The 18155-nt window shown below is 36.4% G+C and overlaps 1 protein-coding gene across 4 annotated transcripts in view; it reads left to right on the plus strand.

The window, feature by feature from the left end:
* Window positions 1–18155, plus strand: part of LOC145684264 (uncharacterized) — a 77624-nt gene that overhangs the window by 43970 nt on the left and 15499 nt on the right. For all 4 annotated transcript variants that reach the window (XM_081756393.1, XM_081756394.1, XM_081756392.1 and 1 more), the window contains exons 5-8: window positions 3947–4030; window positions 7643–7788; window positions 12766–12975; window positions 16623–16748. In XM_081756393.1, coding sequence (XP_081612519.1) covers window positions 3947–4030; window positions 7643–7788; window positions 12766–12975; window positions 16623–16748 — 566 coding nt within the window. The remainder of the gene's footprint in view (window positions 1–3946; window positions 4031–7642; window positions 7789–12765; window positions 12976–16622; window positions 16749–18155) is intronic.

Below are 18155 nucleotides of genomic sequence, written 5' to 3' on the forward strand. Positions count from 1 at the left end.
TCCCAGGAGCCTCACTGACGTTCGGCAATGATGTGAGAATAAGTATCACACTTGAATGGTTGGTTACGCAGATGACTGAGATATGTGCGCTTTCTCGCCTGGTCCCTACATACAAGCTATGCCAGGGTGTCAAGTTTTTTTAAGAAAATTTAAGACGGAGGTGGACGAGAGGGGCGAAATAATATTTGCATAATATAATGAAAAAGATAATGGTGGTACAAAATTAATTCTTACCTGAAGTTCCCAGTTACATCTCAATCACATCACTGACGCTAGAATCATCAGAAGCAATTTTCGGACCAACACTTCTACCATCTGTTTGGGTTTCCAGTTTTTTTCACAGTATTGCATTTTTCATAATGATTCTTTATTCTTTGAACTAAACCTACTATTTCGTACACGATTTACAACGAGCTCGTATGGTCGTTTTCTTATCTGATGGAGTTTGAGTTACTTTAATAAATTTGCTCCAAATGATGTCCTTAAAACTCATTTTAAACGATTCCAAGTTGTACGGAGACTGAGAACCAACATGTACTGGATCAACGAATGCTTGCGGTATTTTAATTTCAGAACCGCAATTTAGCAAAGAACCCTTTGTTTGTTTTCTGAATACAACACAAAAACTTGTTTCCTTGACAGTTCTCTTATTTACTTTTTAATATCAGTTTGACAAGTAGTCCAACCTTCGACTACGACATTTTCTCGCAAGTTAACTGATAAGCTTTAAGCAATACAATAAAACAGGAGGACAAAAGAGACAAAATAAATTGTAGATCATCACATTGACCTGCTGAAGCCACGAGAAATCAAAACATTCACACTGGAAGAAAATAGTCTTTTGAATGGGAAGGAAGCACTTTTTGACAATTTTCTTTCTCTGGCAGATTTTTTTTTTTTTTTTTTTTTTTAACAAAAATATGTTTAAAACAAGTTTTAAAATTACACGTGTTTAAACCAAATGTTTAAAAGGTATATAAAATTTGTTTTAAACTAAATCAATTGTTTAAAGCAAGTTTTAACCATTTCGACGGTACTTTGCATCTAGCTCGTACCTCAAAAAAGCAACTTTACTGAAGAAGGAAAAAAAAGTTTGAAAAAGTTATAGATTAGTTAAAAGTCAGCGATTTTTCTGATGGAGAAGTCAGTCTGTTATCGTAATTGACTTCTCCATCAGAAAAGTAGCTGATTTTCAATTAATGTTCAACTTTTTCAAACTGTTTTCTTCTGTAAAGTTGTTCTGTTTTTAAGATACGAAGTGCTGCAAAGTAGCGTCGATTTGTTTTAAACAAATCAACCCTGTCTGTACATTCGTATAATTGACTGATCTAGGTAGGAAGATTATCTAGTACACTATCACTAATAATTAGTTGTATAGTGGGTCTTCATAAGGAAAGAACAGTTCTTATTATTCGTATTCGTATTTATGTAGAGTTTGGGCTTGACGCACACGGCACTAGATGTTTTGCTATGAAACCTGTATCATATTTCCAGTATGAGAGGCTTTCTGTTACGACATTTTAAAAGTACATATTTTCATGTTATTAGATGAGTGTGTCTAACAGCGTATCATCGTCGGCAATTCAAAACCTGCTGTGTGAATTTTTATAAAATTTTCAGGAGAAACGAAAAACAGTATCCTGGTTAGATTTTTCGCTTTATAAAAGTGATGTTATAAGTAAAATTTGATGCTGCACGTACCTTGGTACTGTTGGATATTAAAAGTGGCACAAAGTGCTTTTAAATGCTACACATACAGTTGAGAAGTTGAAGATAGAATATAGCATGTGATATAAAAAAAAAGATATATGGATGTTTGAGACAAGTGTCATGGAAGATTATAAAAGTTAAGTAAGAAGATTAAGATTATGATTTTTAGTTTTGTGAGATAGATTGATGTGAAGACTCGTGATTATAGAAATAGTTAAGATATAGAATAAAGTGGTCAATAACGATATTGTGTTTTTTAGTAATAGAGTTATTCTGGACGTGACAGTAATAGTCACACACTTTATGTAACATTTGATATTCAACAGGTACCTTCTCAAGTAATAATAAATTAGAGAGTCTAAAAGAGTCTAAAAGCTGCACCAGATAATACTATTATCTCGAAATGGCCGAAAATGTCACATAGCAGGTTTTGAATTGCCGACGACAGTATGCTTTATATTCGAACTCTTACTAATGACTATTGTTGTTAAAATAAAACTTTTGAACCCTTTGCTGATAGATATCATTGTATTTGCTATAGGATACATAACTTTCAACACCTTTGTGGTGGACAAACACCATGTGCGTGAGTTTTCTCGATGTTCTCCCGTTTCCTCCCATTTCATTCCACCATTTTCATTTCTCATCATCACCGTCTCCTTTAACCTACACTGCATAATCGTGGGACGTAAAACTAAGGTTTCATTTCATTCCATAACTTAAACAAGAACGTACTTACCTTGTATCTCGAATTTTACTGATTCGCTTAGAAAATTTCAGTGTACTTGCACGTTAGTAACATCTTAACATTACTAAGCAGCGTAACGGAGTCTTCTGCGATTATGAGGGTCTTCTAGAAAGAATTATGGGGTTTTGTGTGGCTGCTGTGCAGAAGTGATAGCACTCGGTAATGAATGGTACACCGTTTTGTTTGACAACCTAAATAGATTGTTGTTGTAAAGTCATGAACAACTTTCAGGTAGCGTCGCGGTAGGGAGAGCTTGTCCAAAGCTAGTTGGAAGCGTAAACTGAAACATGTTCAGAGCATTGAGTGGCGAGATTGGAATAATTACGGAATTGACGTATACGAACATATTTAAGAGATTTATCGAAGGTCGTTTAATGTTGTCCGATGAGGAATCAAGTCACTAGAGCCTTTTTTCTTCCTGAAGAAATTTTCACCACAAATCCATATTTGGACATGTTGAAACTATTTCTTTTCTCACAAATTTAGGACATGTAAACCCACCTACCTTTAAAATTACTTTCCACTACTATGGGACCCTACCCACGTTGTTAGAATTGTTTTAACGTACTTTGGATGTTCAGTTTGGAGACTAACCAATCGGATGTCCAAGAACCCATTCCTTGATCTCCAAAAAATCTCGATCGTACAACGGGGGCGCGGTGGCTCAGTGGTAGAGCGTTCACCTCCGGTGCTTGGGGTTCCTGGTTCGATCCCAGCTCGCGCCGTGTCTACTTTGTGGTGGACAAACACCGTGCTCGTGGGTTTTCTCGGGGTTAACCCGTTTCCTCCAACTTTCTTCGTTCCACCATTTCACTTATCTCTCATTATCACCGTCTCCTTTAGCCTAACCGGCATAACCGTGGGACGTAAAACTTAAAAATTTCATTTCATTTCATTTTTTCGATCGTACAGCATTGTTTATATATATAATTTCTTTTATCTTGTTGGGTTTTTATAAAGTTGTATACGGTGTCAAAATCAATAGTTTGAACCATTTAAAAGCAGGAATGAGATGTAATTAAATCTTTAAAATCCCACGATTATGCCGTTGAGGCTGAAGGAGACGATGGTTAATGCAAGTAAATGATAATGGAAGAATTGGTAAAATGAGAATGTAGGAGGAGACGGGAGTACTTCGAGAAAACCCACGGATACGGTGTTGTCCATCACAAACTTACTTGACCGGGGATCGAACTGAAAGCAGGAATCAACGAGACAATTGGCACTGTTAACGTCGTTACATGCTTGACAGGGTTTGGTGGAAAATTCATTCTCACCTAGACGTGTGTCAGGTGTGAATTGTGCATTCATAGAAACCTATTGATATCCAAACACATTGTAACATTTTTGTATCACATATAGTGAATAGCACTGTTTCCAATTGAGTAAACTATTTGAATTATTCAACTAAACGATGTCTGAACTACACACATTTTTAACTGTAGCATAATTTTTTTTGTTTTATTTTTTTTGTTTTATTTTCTTCAGGAAACTCGAAGGTGCTACTAAGTCTGAAAGAAAGGCCTTTAGATTGCAGGAAAGAGAGCGGCATGAGAAATTGAAAGATGGAAGGTATATAGTTACTTGTGTTGTAGCGGTAGCAAAAGTAGAATCAAAAGGCATATGAATGAAAGAGTCGCGGAAGTCGTGTGTATGTGGTATTTTGTTGTAAATTAGTTATTTGTGGTTTTTCGTTTTTTTTAATGCTTTTTCTTATTGTACAAATATTTTTCTCTGCAAGTGATATTTTTTATCTTAAGATCCCAGTATTATGCACTGAGACTAAGGGAGGCGATGATAATAATATGAATGATAGAAAGTGGAAGGAAACGGGAGAACCCCAGAAAACCCACACACACGGTATTTGTCCAGTACAAAGCCCACATGACGGGAGCTGGAATCGAACCAAGGACTTCATTCACCATAGATAAATGCAGGGTGTCTATCGGTCACGAAAGTCACGAAATCAGAAAACGGTCATGAAAGTCACGAAATGTAGCTTTTGGGTCACGATTTTTTAAACTGTGAAAATGTAAGTACAGATTGGCAAATTTTATTCTATAAAACGTCAAAATTCACCACCAGAAATGTTTATAGTCGGCTTAACAAATCGCAAGCAAAGTGCGTTTCTATCGCATGGATGAAAATTCGGCCTCGTTCGTACCCAAATTCGCTCTTAAAAATGTTAGAAAATTTTATGATTGGGTACAGAAAAGGTCACGAAAAAGTCACGAAATTTCATTTTGGAATTTTAGTAGATACCCTGTAAATGGAAAAGTTGATTGGGTTCAAGTCCTCATAAAATTTAATATATTGTCAAGTTTCGTACCGATTTTTTAGACAAGAATACACTCTCTTTATATGTATATAAAATAAATAAATAAATAAAAAAGTGAACTACTTGCTACCAGGACAGTTTTCAACAGATGCTGAATATTTTCTAATTACTATAGGTCAGGTATTAGTAATTTCCCACTATAGATGATGTGTGAGAAAAAAGATTTTTTTTTTTTTTTTTTTTTTTTACCTCAGTTTACCATATATAATATATCATTCAACCCTCAATGGTGATCTGTAATATGGTCCAAGCAGAACAAGAATTGTGGTATAATCTATGTGATCTGAGTTGCTTAGCACCTATCTCAAGAATGAAAAGGTGTCTAACTGATCAATGAGTGGACTGGTACCGTAATGCTTAAGACGACGGCACTTTAAACTGGACTATCTCCTTTAGTATGAAGAACATAAACATGGGACGTTAATCTTAAAAAATAAATAAATAAATAAAAATAAAAAAAATAAATAAATAAAAATAAAAAATAATAATAATAATAAAAGAAAATGTTAACCTGTAGACCCGGTTTTGATTTTTGGTCCATTCATAATTTTTTTAAATTTATAAATGACATTAAATTCGCTTCTGTAGATATATATAGGTCAGGTGAAAAAGTCGAGTATTTCTCCCTCATATGTGTGGTAACTTGGGAAGCCGCCCTTGGTTGTAGGTATTGAACAGTTATAACGTGTTCTAATTTTCTACTCCTATTCAAGGTGTTTCGATATATAAGCGTGGAATAATGTTCTGCAAAGGAGACGAAGAATACACACCTTTCTTTGCAGCCCTGTCGATCAGTAACTTCCGACACATGAGGGGGCACAATGGCCTTGTGGTCGAGTTCTCACCTCTGGTGCATAACAGGAACCTTAGTTTGATCCCAGATTATGTAAATTCTTGCTGTACAATATCATGGTCGAGGATTTCTTTGAATTCTTCTGTTTCCTTCCAGTTTTCAGTCAATTCTGTCATCATTCACTTTCATTTAACGGCCGTCTGTAGCATTTAATGTGTTGCAATCGTTGGCTAAGCGAATTTATTATTATTATTATTATTATTATTATTATTGAACTAGTAATTTATTTTATGCAGTGTAAAACACAGGGGAAACTGCTAAACTACAGTATAATTGAACTGAAAGGAGAAAGTAATTACATTCACCTTCATAACCTTTCAACCATAAGAAAAGTCCCGTAGAAGACTCTCCGCTGCATGGAACAGGAAATTGGGGGCTATCTTATCATTATTTAAAATCTTTAAACAGATTTGATTTGGAGATCCTCCATTAATGTCCTTGCTTTACAAAACTGCCTGTTGTCATTCTATATTAATTGTAGAAAATAAATACTCTAAATGTATTACTTTAACTTATCTTCGTTTTGTTATTTGTTAGAATACTTTGAGCAAAGTACAGTATTAGCAGGTATATAAGACACTCCGTTTTCATACATCCTACATTTCATTTCTCCTTGAAAAATCAAGAGTAGTATCTACCTTATGAGTTCAGCCGAACTCATGCGATCGGGACCAGAAAATGAAAAATGAAATGAAATCTTTGAGTTTTACGTCCCACGGTTATGCCGGTTAGGCTAAAGGACACGGTGGCTATGAGAAATGAATGAAATGGTGGAATGAAGAAAGTGGGAGGAAGCGGGAGAACCCCGAGAAAACCCACGCACACGGTGTTTGTCCACCGCAAAGTTCAGTTGGCGGGGGCTGGGATCGAACCTGGGACTCCAAGCACCAGAGGTGAACGCTCTACCACAGCCACCGCGGCCCCACGATCGGAATCAGAGTTGGTATAGTGGTATACTTTCACATGCTATATAAACATATAAAATATTATCTTGTGCAAGCTTACAGTTTCCGAGTTATGAGCAGTCGAATGTATTCGAAAACAAAACCCATACACCGAACTCATTCAACCCGGATCAAACTTGACTAAGTGATAGAACTTTAACTACTGTAAAAGCGTATGATATATATTGGTTGTACAGGCTTTACGGTTCCCGAGTTATGAGCAGTAAATTTGGCGTCATATTTTCCAAAACAAAGCCAATATACAGTAAAGCCTCGATTATCCGCGGACTTGGGTGGCAAGGGCACCACGGATAACGCGAAAAAAAAGACTAAAAATAAGGTGCAAACACGAAAAAAAAATATTTCAGCATAAAAACGGTTTTATTGTACAAAAAAAAAAAAAAAAAAATATGTACACTCATGTCCAAAATTATTGTCGCATGTCTATAAATATGTTGGAGGAATATAATTTGATAACGAATTCGCCCGGTATTTCTTATAATGTTAGTATGTGTATAATCAACAATGACATGTATGTGGCTAATTTCATGTCAAAAGAGCAGTAAATAAGAACAATAAAACGAAAATAAAACTTTCTTGTCCATTTAGCAACATTTTGTTTTACTCATTTAATTTTCGTTCTTTTCTTATGAAATTTACCATAAATATACATTTCCCGATTATACACGTAGTATCAGTATTAAAAGTACCTGCAAAGTTATATTCTTACAAGAAGAAAGTTATAAGATATGCGACAATCATTTTGGACATGAGTGTACAGTACAGCAGAAACCTTTGCTCTACGTCTGAATCACCAAAATAAAGAACAGCACTGTAATACTGTACTGTAAACAAGAAAGTGTTCAGTTACTTTAAAACAAAATGATTAGTTTTTTTGCTTCTTGCTTTGGAAACGCCTTTTATTTATTCTAGATTGTACCTTTCTTAAAATGAGTTTTTCTGCCATACTGTTCTCAAGTAGTTATAATTTCAAGCTAGCATCATATCCTACAAGATCAATTAATATACCGTCTCATTTTTGATTATAGCCTAATTCCAGAGCCAGCGAGTGATGACATAGGCTATAATTTTAAAGATGAGTACTGCATTGATGATGAAAATAGACAAATAAGGATGCCGCGAGGAATATCGGAAGCTGTGAAACATTTTAACCCTAGTATGGGTCTAGGCAGAGGTAAGATTTTTTTTTTATAGTGTTTGCGCCACGTTTTCCACTCTCATAGGTTGTAAACTAGCCATATTTAGATCTGGTAAATTGAGTACTTTTCGGACATTTTTTTCCTGTAATTATATAATCTGAAGTTTTATATTTTTTGTCTTAAGTACTTAGATTCACAGTCTTGGAACTGATGTAGTTAAACCACACATTAAACTCGTCTTCTTGCCTCTTGGCCATTTAAAAAAATAAAGAAAGAAAAAAGTTTCGGCGGTAAAAGAAACACGGCTATTAATAGCAAATAAGCTAAGAAAAGTTAGGTTCTTAAAATCTCATTTACACCAAAATAGCCGATAAGTATAACTCATCAATTGTTTCTTGTAAAGTATTATATTCTATGGTGCAGAAACAACTGTTATGAAAGAGCGGTTAATAATTACGAGGACTATCCAGAAACTAACAGACGTTTTGAAATAAAAAAATAACAGCATACAATACCAAACCAAATTGTATTATATACATTTGAAAGGTACACTCTTAAGGTATTTTTCTATATAACCGCTGTGCAATTTAAGGCAGATATCATACCGTGACACAAGTTTTTCAATACCGTCGCGGTGCGATTTCAACCACTGGCTTACACCGGCATGCAGTTCGGCGTCGGTATCGAAGCGTTGTGTAGCAGCAAGCCATGTCTTCATTGTTGGGAAGAGGTGGTAGTCTCGGTACCAAAGCCTGGTTGTATGGTGGGTGATAGAACACCTCCCATCCAAGAGCTTTTGGGACGCTTGGCCGTGAGTGAACTTGCGTTGTCGTGGAAAAACATTGTTTCCATGTCCGTCACGCAGTTTGCGATGGATTTTTTTTTTCCCCAACAAAAACCTAATCACAGAACGCACCTCACAAGATGCGGGATTTTCTGTTGCAGCCCACATTGTAATACGTCACAGAAAGCACAGTAATAGCGTCATAGTCCTCGCGCTACCACAGCTGGATGCGTATTGAGTGTGGCAACGTTTTGACACCAAGATGGCGACTCTAGCCCCTCCCACTGCCGTGATAGGCCAAAATGTATTTTACTTTCTGGACAGCCTCCGTAAGTTTTTGAAATATGATTATGAAAAATGAGAAAATTTCACATTGTCCAAGTAGTCCAAATTGCAGGTCATGGAGGTAAATTATCCGATCTTTGTTCAAAAACATATTGTTCTTTCAAACTCTGAGTTCCAATAGTGATGATCTAATATTGATTAACTTTTCATATATGTTTCAGGTAAAATACACGAATGCCTTATGTTGGGATTATTTTTAAGCTAAATTGTGGGAAGTTAGAATAGTTATTTTAGAATAGAACACTTCAATAATGATCACCAGTTACTCAGAGTCGAAGTAGTCCAGTATTTCACCGAATGAGAAAAATACTCTATTAATGTATTTAACGAACTTAAAAAGTTCGTTACTGAATTCTCTGTCTGTGTGTCTGTTAATTGCGAATATTTCAATTTTGAGCCCTCATTCGATAGAGCATCACAAACGATTTAAAAAAGTGATGGAATTTTTTTGGGTCACTCTTACCGTTCCCCAGATATTGCCAAAAAAAGTTCTGATTTCGGGAGATTTAAGGAGCCATATCTCGGGAACCGTAAGTCATAGAAAGATGATATTTTGCGAATTTTTCAATTTTGAGCACGTGTCTGTAAAATAACATCGTAGAACGTTTTAACAGAACTCTCAAACAAAACATGTGGAAAGAAATTATAAATGGATAGATATATTACAAGAATTATTTAATGAGTTTAATAATATAGTAAGTACACAGAACAATTGGTATAAAGTCTGTAGAAGTTAATAAGAAAAAATAATTCTTTTTAAGTTCGTTCTGGCAATACTCTTGGAGCATTCGTAACTGGTTTATATCTATTTCCTATATATTTCTCAACAGTGCACTAATTTATTATATACACACACTAATACTTCATTTTCGCAATTGGTGTAGAAGAAATGGATGGATTGTTCAACGAATTTCTCAAGATTAGCCAGAAGACGGAGAAAATAAAATACTAGTATATACCAGGTGTGCCGGTTAATAATTGTTAATTTTCTATTAAAAAAAAAAAAAATGCACTTCGGAGAAAGCTAACAAACGTTTTATTCAAAGTATGTGACATCGCTAGCTATACACATGGCCCATCTGTCCTTCGAAATGTGGATGCCTTCCCAGAAAAATCGTTCCCCTTTTTGACGTGATCCAGTCACCAAGAAATTTTTCAGCATCTTCGTAATTCTAGAAGTATTGCTGGGAAAGTGCGTGAGACATCGATGCAAATAAGTGGTAGTCCGACGGGGCGAAGTCGGGTGAGTGCAGCGAGTGCGGCAATACTTCCCAACCCAGCACAGAAATGGTGTCTTTGACGTCTTTCGCTGTGTGTGATGAGGTGTTGTCTTTGGTGCAAAATCACTTTTCAGTGTCTTGTAGCCCACTCTGGGCGCTTGTAGTGTAATGCTTTGTGCAAATTGAGCAATTGTTGACGGTAACGAGCGGTATTTACTGTTTCTCAGAAGCTCAAGATATACCACACTCTTTTGATCCCATCAAATGACAGCATTTTTTCCTGCCGAAGCGATTCGGTTTTGCGGTCGATATGAAGGATTGCCCTGGGTAAACCCATGCGTTTTTGCGTTTGGGGTTCTCGAAGTAGATCAATTTTTCGTCTCTGTTACTACCCGATGCAAGAACGACTTTCGTTCATGACGAGCAAGCAGCACTTCACACGCCGTTTTCCGCTTTTCCATTTGTCGATCGTTGAGATGATGTGGTACCCATTTTCCTTTCTTCTGGATCTTTCCCATGGCATGCAGACGATCAGATATGGTTTGGCGACCAACATTCTACTTTTCTGCCAGTTGTTGTTGACTTTGCGTAGCGTCTTCGTCCAAACAGTGATTGAAATTCGGAGTCTTGAAATTTTTTCTTGTCTTTTCAGGTCAAAATCACCACTTTTGAAACGTCGAAACCACCGCACACACGCGTCTTTCGTTAGCACATTGTCACCATAAGTTTCCACGAGGATACAATGGCTTTCACTTATGTTTTTCCTTTGATTGAAGAGGAAGAGCAGTACGTGCCGCACATGCTACTTATTTGGCTTAAAACTAGATATGTTTAACACATCAAACACTACCACGTTAACTCGAACTCGGTAGTGATTCATCGGTGTTTCCACAGGCACAGTACTAGCAACACACTGACATACCAGTTGAGACTATGAACAAACTTGTGCTTCCAGCGTCCTCGAGCGACGAAATTCAGAATTATTAACCGGCACAATATACTGAATTCGATTCTCGAGTTCGATTCTTAGTGGGAACTCATGTGGTTTGCATCGCACGTTACGCTATAAGTCGACGTCTCATATAGCCTCGAAGGTGAAAAGGACGCTAAACTCAAAATCAAATCAAATACATTTAGTGTACTATTTAATAATTTATAGAAAATATATATAAAATACCCTCTCTTATCAGTAAGGGTAACGAAAATAGATATTTAAAAAAAAATACCCTCTATCGATTTACCGTCGTAAGTAACTCCTAAACTTCAAATTTTTACTGTAAGTGGAATTCTAATAGGGTCCAAAGATAAGAAATATACCAGTCGGTAGATCATATCAAACTGAGCCAAATGAGATGCTTGAAAATACGTAGTTTTCGAGAGAATCGAGAAGAAGTAATTTTTATGGCGCTAAAATTTTTGTCGCTCGTTGTCAGTAATAGCGGATAGTATACTGCTGGAACAGATTCTATGTTTACTGTATAAGTAAAACAAAAAAAAAAAAAAAAAAAAAAAAAAAAAAAAAAAATCTTGTTTTGACTTTTGAACCCTCTCCATCTGAACTGGAGCGGTGACACATTCCTATAGACTTTGCTTATACGTCACAATAATGCTTCAAACAATGATATATATATGCAGACGAAATGAATAAATATTTGTATGAAACGAGGGTTTCGAGATTACTTTGTACGTCTGTGGGCCGTGCTTCGTCTGAGAAGCGAGAAGAACGACGCGTCATTGCAGATGATGGCCGATAAATAGAAGGACCTGCAATCTAGGCTCAGTTCAATTATTTTATAATAAATTATTATTATTATTATTTGTTTTAAATTATACAGTCAGCGACATAAGTTCTGTCTATTTAGTAAAATTTATTTTGGAAATAACGCTGTTATGACTGAAACGTACAACGGTGGTTATAGTTGGAACGTAAAGAAAATTACATTGTTTTTAATTTACTGAAAACTGTACTCAAATTGCCCTTCCATTTTGAAGGTATTTACGAAACTAATTTCATCGAACGGAAAGAACTTTTGTCGCTGACTGTATAGCATAACGTAAATATGTAGATTACAATTACCAAAGATATAAATACAAGAAATCACATGTGTAATTTCTTTAATATTTTCCGTGGTGCTTGTCATGTGCATAGCCTGCCTATACTAGGTTTTATATTATGTTCTTTACAGTGAAATCAAATTGCGGAAATTATTGCTTTCAATCTTTCTCTCAATATTAGGGTTGATTGCGGTTGTCTGTGTATTGAGGTTGGAACAGAGCTTCCTTTTTGTTTGAAGCACATCACAATTTGCGTTGTAACAGCGTTTGTGTGCGTATAACTTTATATGTATTCAGTTTGTTATTGGCAAAGCTGTCAAATGTACAGACGCTGGATGGATCTCAAGTTCGATTCCCGAGCTTGTTTATTATGTTCCTTTCTCCTGCCATGCGCAGTAATCATAATAAAATACTGTTAAGTAGTAGATTGTATCTGTTGGTATCTTCCTTTGATGACACACTCGCTTAACAGTGACACTTGTACTTGAAACATTGATTTCGTGTACTACTTGTAACTGTTTTGTATGATTCGAATATATTGACAATTATTGATGCTTATACAAACTTTATATACAATGTTTTTCTTTTTCTTTCTTGTCTTTTTATAGGTAGTGTGCCGAGCCGTGTGAATGTTCCAGAAGTGCCAATTGGAAAGAAGATGGAGGAATCGGTGGCTAAGCCGGTAGAGAAACCAGTTGCTAAACCGGTGGACAGACCTCAGAAGCCTGTAAATAATAAGAATCAAGTGCCAATTGAAAAGAATACTGCAGTGTTGTCAGGTCTTGCAAGCCGTCTTGATGATTTGAAATTGGACAGCGGTTAGTTCTACAGTTCTTTACACATACTGTTATCTTCCAGTATATCTAATGCTATAACTTGTAGGCTTGAGAGTTACCTACCTGATCAGGATAAAAATTGTACTGACCCTTTTGTATTTCGAGTAGCTGAAATAATTTCCAGTATTTCAGATACTTCGGCAAGTGTCTGTTTGCAAGGAATATAGAAGCTTAAAACATATCATGGAGTAAGATGCTCACATACTTTTAGCTTGAACAGCTGAGACACTTTTTTTTTTTTTTTTTTTTTTTTTTTTTAACTTATAACCTACTTCATAACCCTAGCGTTGGAAAAGAATGTTGTAAAACATGTACACAAAATCAAAACCCTCAAAGCAAAATTATATTGCATTACACACTAATAACATTCAAAATTGATTTTAGCTTATGAAAGACACCATGATTTTTTTTAAATGTTATATAAAGCCTAGACTTACAGATTTTCTGGATACCATAAAATGTATTCTACAACAAAAATACTCACTTGTGTGTTCCTACAGTGGTGAGTAATGTATAGTCTTAAACTTCTCATCTATATTTCGAGCGTTAATTCTCCAAGAATTATATCACATTTAAATGCATAGAAGTTGCTGGTATTTAAGATTAGGCACGCGTTGCAACGTTAGGTGTCGTTAATCTAAAGCGATATAAAGTTTAAGTTACATATTGACTGAAAGTGCACTTAGGATCATAAATAACATAAGCGATATATATAAATATATCGCTTATGTTATTTATATATGTCTTATGTTATTTGTCTTATATATATATATATATATATATATATATATATATATATATATATATATATATATATATATATAACGTTGCAGTAGAGAGTCTTGTTTTCGTTTGAAGATCAGGGGTGAACTAGAATTAATGACATGTTCAGAATTTAGCTTAAAATATCCCAAAGAAGAGCGTTAAAAATTTACACTCGAAGTATAGATGAGGAAGGGGGGGGGGGACACGGTGACTCAGTGGTCGAACTCTTACCTCTGAAACGTGGGGTCCCTGGTTCGATCCCCCGGCTAAGTAAGTTTGTGGTGGATAAAATCGTGCTCATGGATTTTCCCGGAGTAGTCCCATTTTTCATTCCACCAATTGTTTCATTATCATTCACTTGGTTTAATCATTGTCTCCCTTAGCGTAACGTGCATAATCGTGGGACGTTAAAGATTTCGTTTTTCCTTTTTGTTTCGAAGTATAGATGAGAAGTTACTGATCACTAGGGTTCGGGTTTTTATCACCAAAAACTTCAAACAATATGCTCTAAAATATAACCAGAAAACAGACTTTTTTTTTTTTTTTTTGAGTTGAAAGAATGGGAGAATTCAATCAACTTGGAAAGTATACCCTTAAAAATGGTAAAGTATGCCCTAAAATATAAGCAGAAAACAAAGACGTCTTTTGAATTGAAGGAATGGGAGAATTGAATCAATACTGCATATAATAGTATGCTGATTAAAAATGTGAAATTTATGTCAACGAATTTTTCTCCCTGTGCCCCATTCCCCCAATCAAATTCTGAAATGACGCTACCGCTACTCCACGTTTGACCTTAGACATCTTAAAACTATACTCAATGTTGACAGATTCTGTGACAAAGAATTCCAACAAATGTCTAATATATCTCATACTTGAAACATCTCCTTACGCTGAGTGTAAAAAAGTAATGAGTTTTATCATGAGTACTAGTGATGACGTCAGTGGGTGGCCCGAGGGAACATTCTCCCGATGTCATGTCTGGTCGTAGTTAATCTGTGGTTTACCATTATTTTCACAGCACTGCTTTCAATTTTCAACCCCCATGTTCTGAAAGTCTTTCCTGGATGCAGATGAGAAAATTTGTCCACTTATATACAGCACAGACTGGTTTTCAACAGGAATTACTCTTAAGAAAGGAGACAGAAAGGGTCATTTTTTAAAATGAAGATTTATGCTACGCCAGATCAAGAAGAGTTACCCTTCTCATAGTAAAATATTCCTCCAAATCCCGTTATACAAGACCAAATATTTCTAAGAAAGTTGCTAATAACTTTGTTGACAATACTGGCAAATATTTTTCAGAACAATAGTGAAACTGCCTATGTTATATCAAAAGATATGCTCTTTATATCATTCGGCCAAGTGCTAAAATATCGTCTAAATATGCATTTGTATAACCAACAACTATATTTTGGTGTTCACAAGAACCAGAAATGTGTGGCCCCGCATAGCGTAGTCGCTAACGCTCTCGCCTTCGGTGCGAGCAGTCCCGGGTTCGATTCCCGGTGGGGTCACTCGGTCGAAAAAGTGTAACGCTTTTTCAAGCCAGCCACCCTGAATGAGGTTTTCCCGGGTTTTCCTCATTCACACCAGGCAAATGCCGGGTTGGTACCTAACTTATAGGTCCCAGGCTGCTTCCTTCCTTCCCTAATCCTTTCTTCCTTTCCTTTTCCCGGATTGTGTGCTCGCCGAGGGACGTCACCCCTCAAATCGCGAGGGCTAAATGACCTTAGACGCCAAAAGCCCAGAAATCTAAATCCTAAATCCCGAATCAGAAATGTATTTATTTATTTATTGAACAAATTTGCAGATACAGCATAATTTTGCCATTTTACGCAGGGAAATGTTAACAAACAGGAAAAACAATAAAATATAAAAAATAAAGTATCAACAACAATAAAAAGAATGCAAAAGTAATATTATTTGGCCAATATGCGTTTAATTACGCTGTCATACCGGGTAGCTTAAAAAAAATGTCCATATCAATTGTTGGATCATTATAATATTTCGGTATTCTGTGAAAAAGAGACCTCTGTATAATTGCCAACCTACGGCGTGCAAGATGGAATAGGTGGGCATTCCGGGTTTTGCGGGAAGCAACACATAGGGATAGTTCGTGAAGTAGGGTTTCCGATCTTAAGTTTACATTAACTATCATATGAAGAAATTTCAGGTCAGAATTATTTCTGCGTATTCCCGGGATATGGATATTAAGATGTCGCAAGAGTTCCTCCTTAGGTAATATTCGAAATGCAAGAACACGAAAACGTACTATAGCAATAAACAAATTGAGAATAGAATCAAGTCTAGAGAGATGTGTAGGTGCGGCCATGACCCATATGGGAGAACAGTATTCGATCTTGGTCGCTATTAATGTTCTATAGAATGTTGCTAGTGATGCCACAGTGTGTAGTTCAGTAATTCGATAAAGAAGCCCCAACATACGTATTGATTTCTTAACTATTGAGTGGTCAGAGAACGTGAGTTTCGAGTCAAAGATTACATCAAGATCATTATGACTAGCAGAATGTGTTATAGGGAAACCGTTAATATGGTATTAGAAGGGAACGAGAGAATTTTTCAGAGTAGTACTGTTGTATTTCATGCTGTTAAGTTTCAATTGCCACATGGGTACTTAATTAGACATGCAAAAATATGGCGTTTCATAGAAATCAGAGTCTTCCATCACTGTAGGAATACGTAGTTTATTAGTTTTGTAAAATTGATTCTTAAATTCTTAGGTTTCACGACGTAGCGGTTGGGAAAGGCTGTGCTACGCTACAAATTAGGCCTTTAAAAATGATTAGACACTCTTATCAAGAGTCTTTCGAAATCTATAATAAATACATTTTATATTCCAGATGCGCTATCAACAGTGTCAGGTACATCATCTTGGACTGACTCGTCTGCCATAGTCTCTCAGCGAGGAAGAGGGCGAGGTATAGCGATCAGCAAAGAGTACACAAGGTCTATGTCACCACCAGGCAGTAAGTATCGTAAATAGTGAAGTAATTAGGAAATAGAAAAGTAAGAGAGGACCAAACAAAGTAGAAAATACTTCAACACATACCTGTCCTCTGCTGACTAGAATTCTACTTTTTTTTTGGAATACTGTTCCCGAGTCCATCTTCGGGACAGTAAAGAATAGATTAGCTTTTTAATAGTTGAGAAATTTGAATCTATATTTTAAAATGTATTATTTACTGAGACGGTCAGTAAGTACGAGGGTGAGTCCGAAAATAAATTTTCCCAAGGAAAGCGAACAGCAATGCGGGAAACAAGACAGCAGTTGCACGCGCAACACATCCAGACACAAGTGGGTATCGTTCGCCCGCGATGCTGTAGATGGCGCAGTTGCAGCGCCTGCACAAAGCGGAGACGAGTCTCTCAGTCTGAACCTGGTAGCTGTGGAGAGAAGGTGCGTTTTGACGACGTGGTTAAAGGAGGAAGCGCGAGCAGTTGTCCGCTATGAATGGGCACGTGGCGTACCGGAAGCAGAAATCCATAATCGCCTCGTGGAAGTCGCATCTGGTGTTGTGTTGTTGGATGACAATGCAAAACAACACTCAGGGACGGCAGCGCAAAAGCATATCGCAACTCTTGGATGGGAGCGCCTTGCCCATCCGTCATATAGTCCTGATCTTGCACCCAGTGACTTCCATCTGTTTCCAGCTTTGAAGACGACTCTTGGCGGCAGGCGCTTTGGAAGCGATACTGAAGTCTCAAAAGTTGTTCGACGCTTCTTCTGTATGCAGAGCCCTGATTTTTTTCCTGGAAGGGTTTTCGAAGCTTATAGATCGGTATGACAAATGTCTCAATGTACGTAGTACTTATGTGAAAAAATGAAGGTACGTCTGATTTTTTTTTTTTTTTTTATCTTGTATCTCCACCTCTGTCCACAGTCGCCTGGGGAAACTTATTTTCGTACTTCTCCTCGTAGATATACTGTTCTTTAGATACTACCCTCTATTCTGTAGCACAAAGTATATATATTAAAAATTACCAAGAAAATATGAAGGTAGCAAGTTTAAAGATTTTTTTCAAGTTCACCAAAAAGAAAATGTTTTAAGCAAAGGTCAAAGTTCCAAGAATGTGTATGTACAGTACATGGTAGTGGTTAAAATATGTAGCTGTTATTATTTACACGATTTCCTCCGCTCTAAGTCAAGAGTAAATCTAATAGCTCTTTATTTATATATATCCAGGACGCGCTTTCAGTTCACCAATGTAGGATATTTTTGGGGTAGTGCAGCATACATCCGTTCCAACTGTTCAGAATGAAGGTCAGCGATGATGGTACGACCATTAGGAACGAACTCGGAACTGAATTAGCCCCTTGTCGTTCCAACACACACAAAGCATGATTTTATGCTCGAAGCGACCCTATTTGATGA

The sequence above is a fragment of the Thermobia domestica genome, chromosome 4, assembly GCF_964235325.1.
Source record: "Thermobia domestica chromosome 4, izTheDome1.hap1.1, whole genome shotgun sequence".
Classification (NCBI taxonomy): domain Eukaryota; kingdom Metazoa; phylum Arthropoda; class Insecta; order Zygentoma; family Lepismatidae; genus Thermobia; species Thermobia domestica.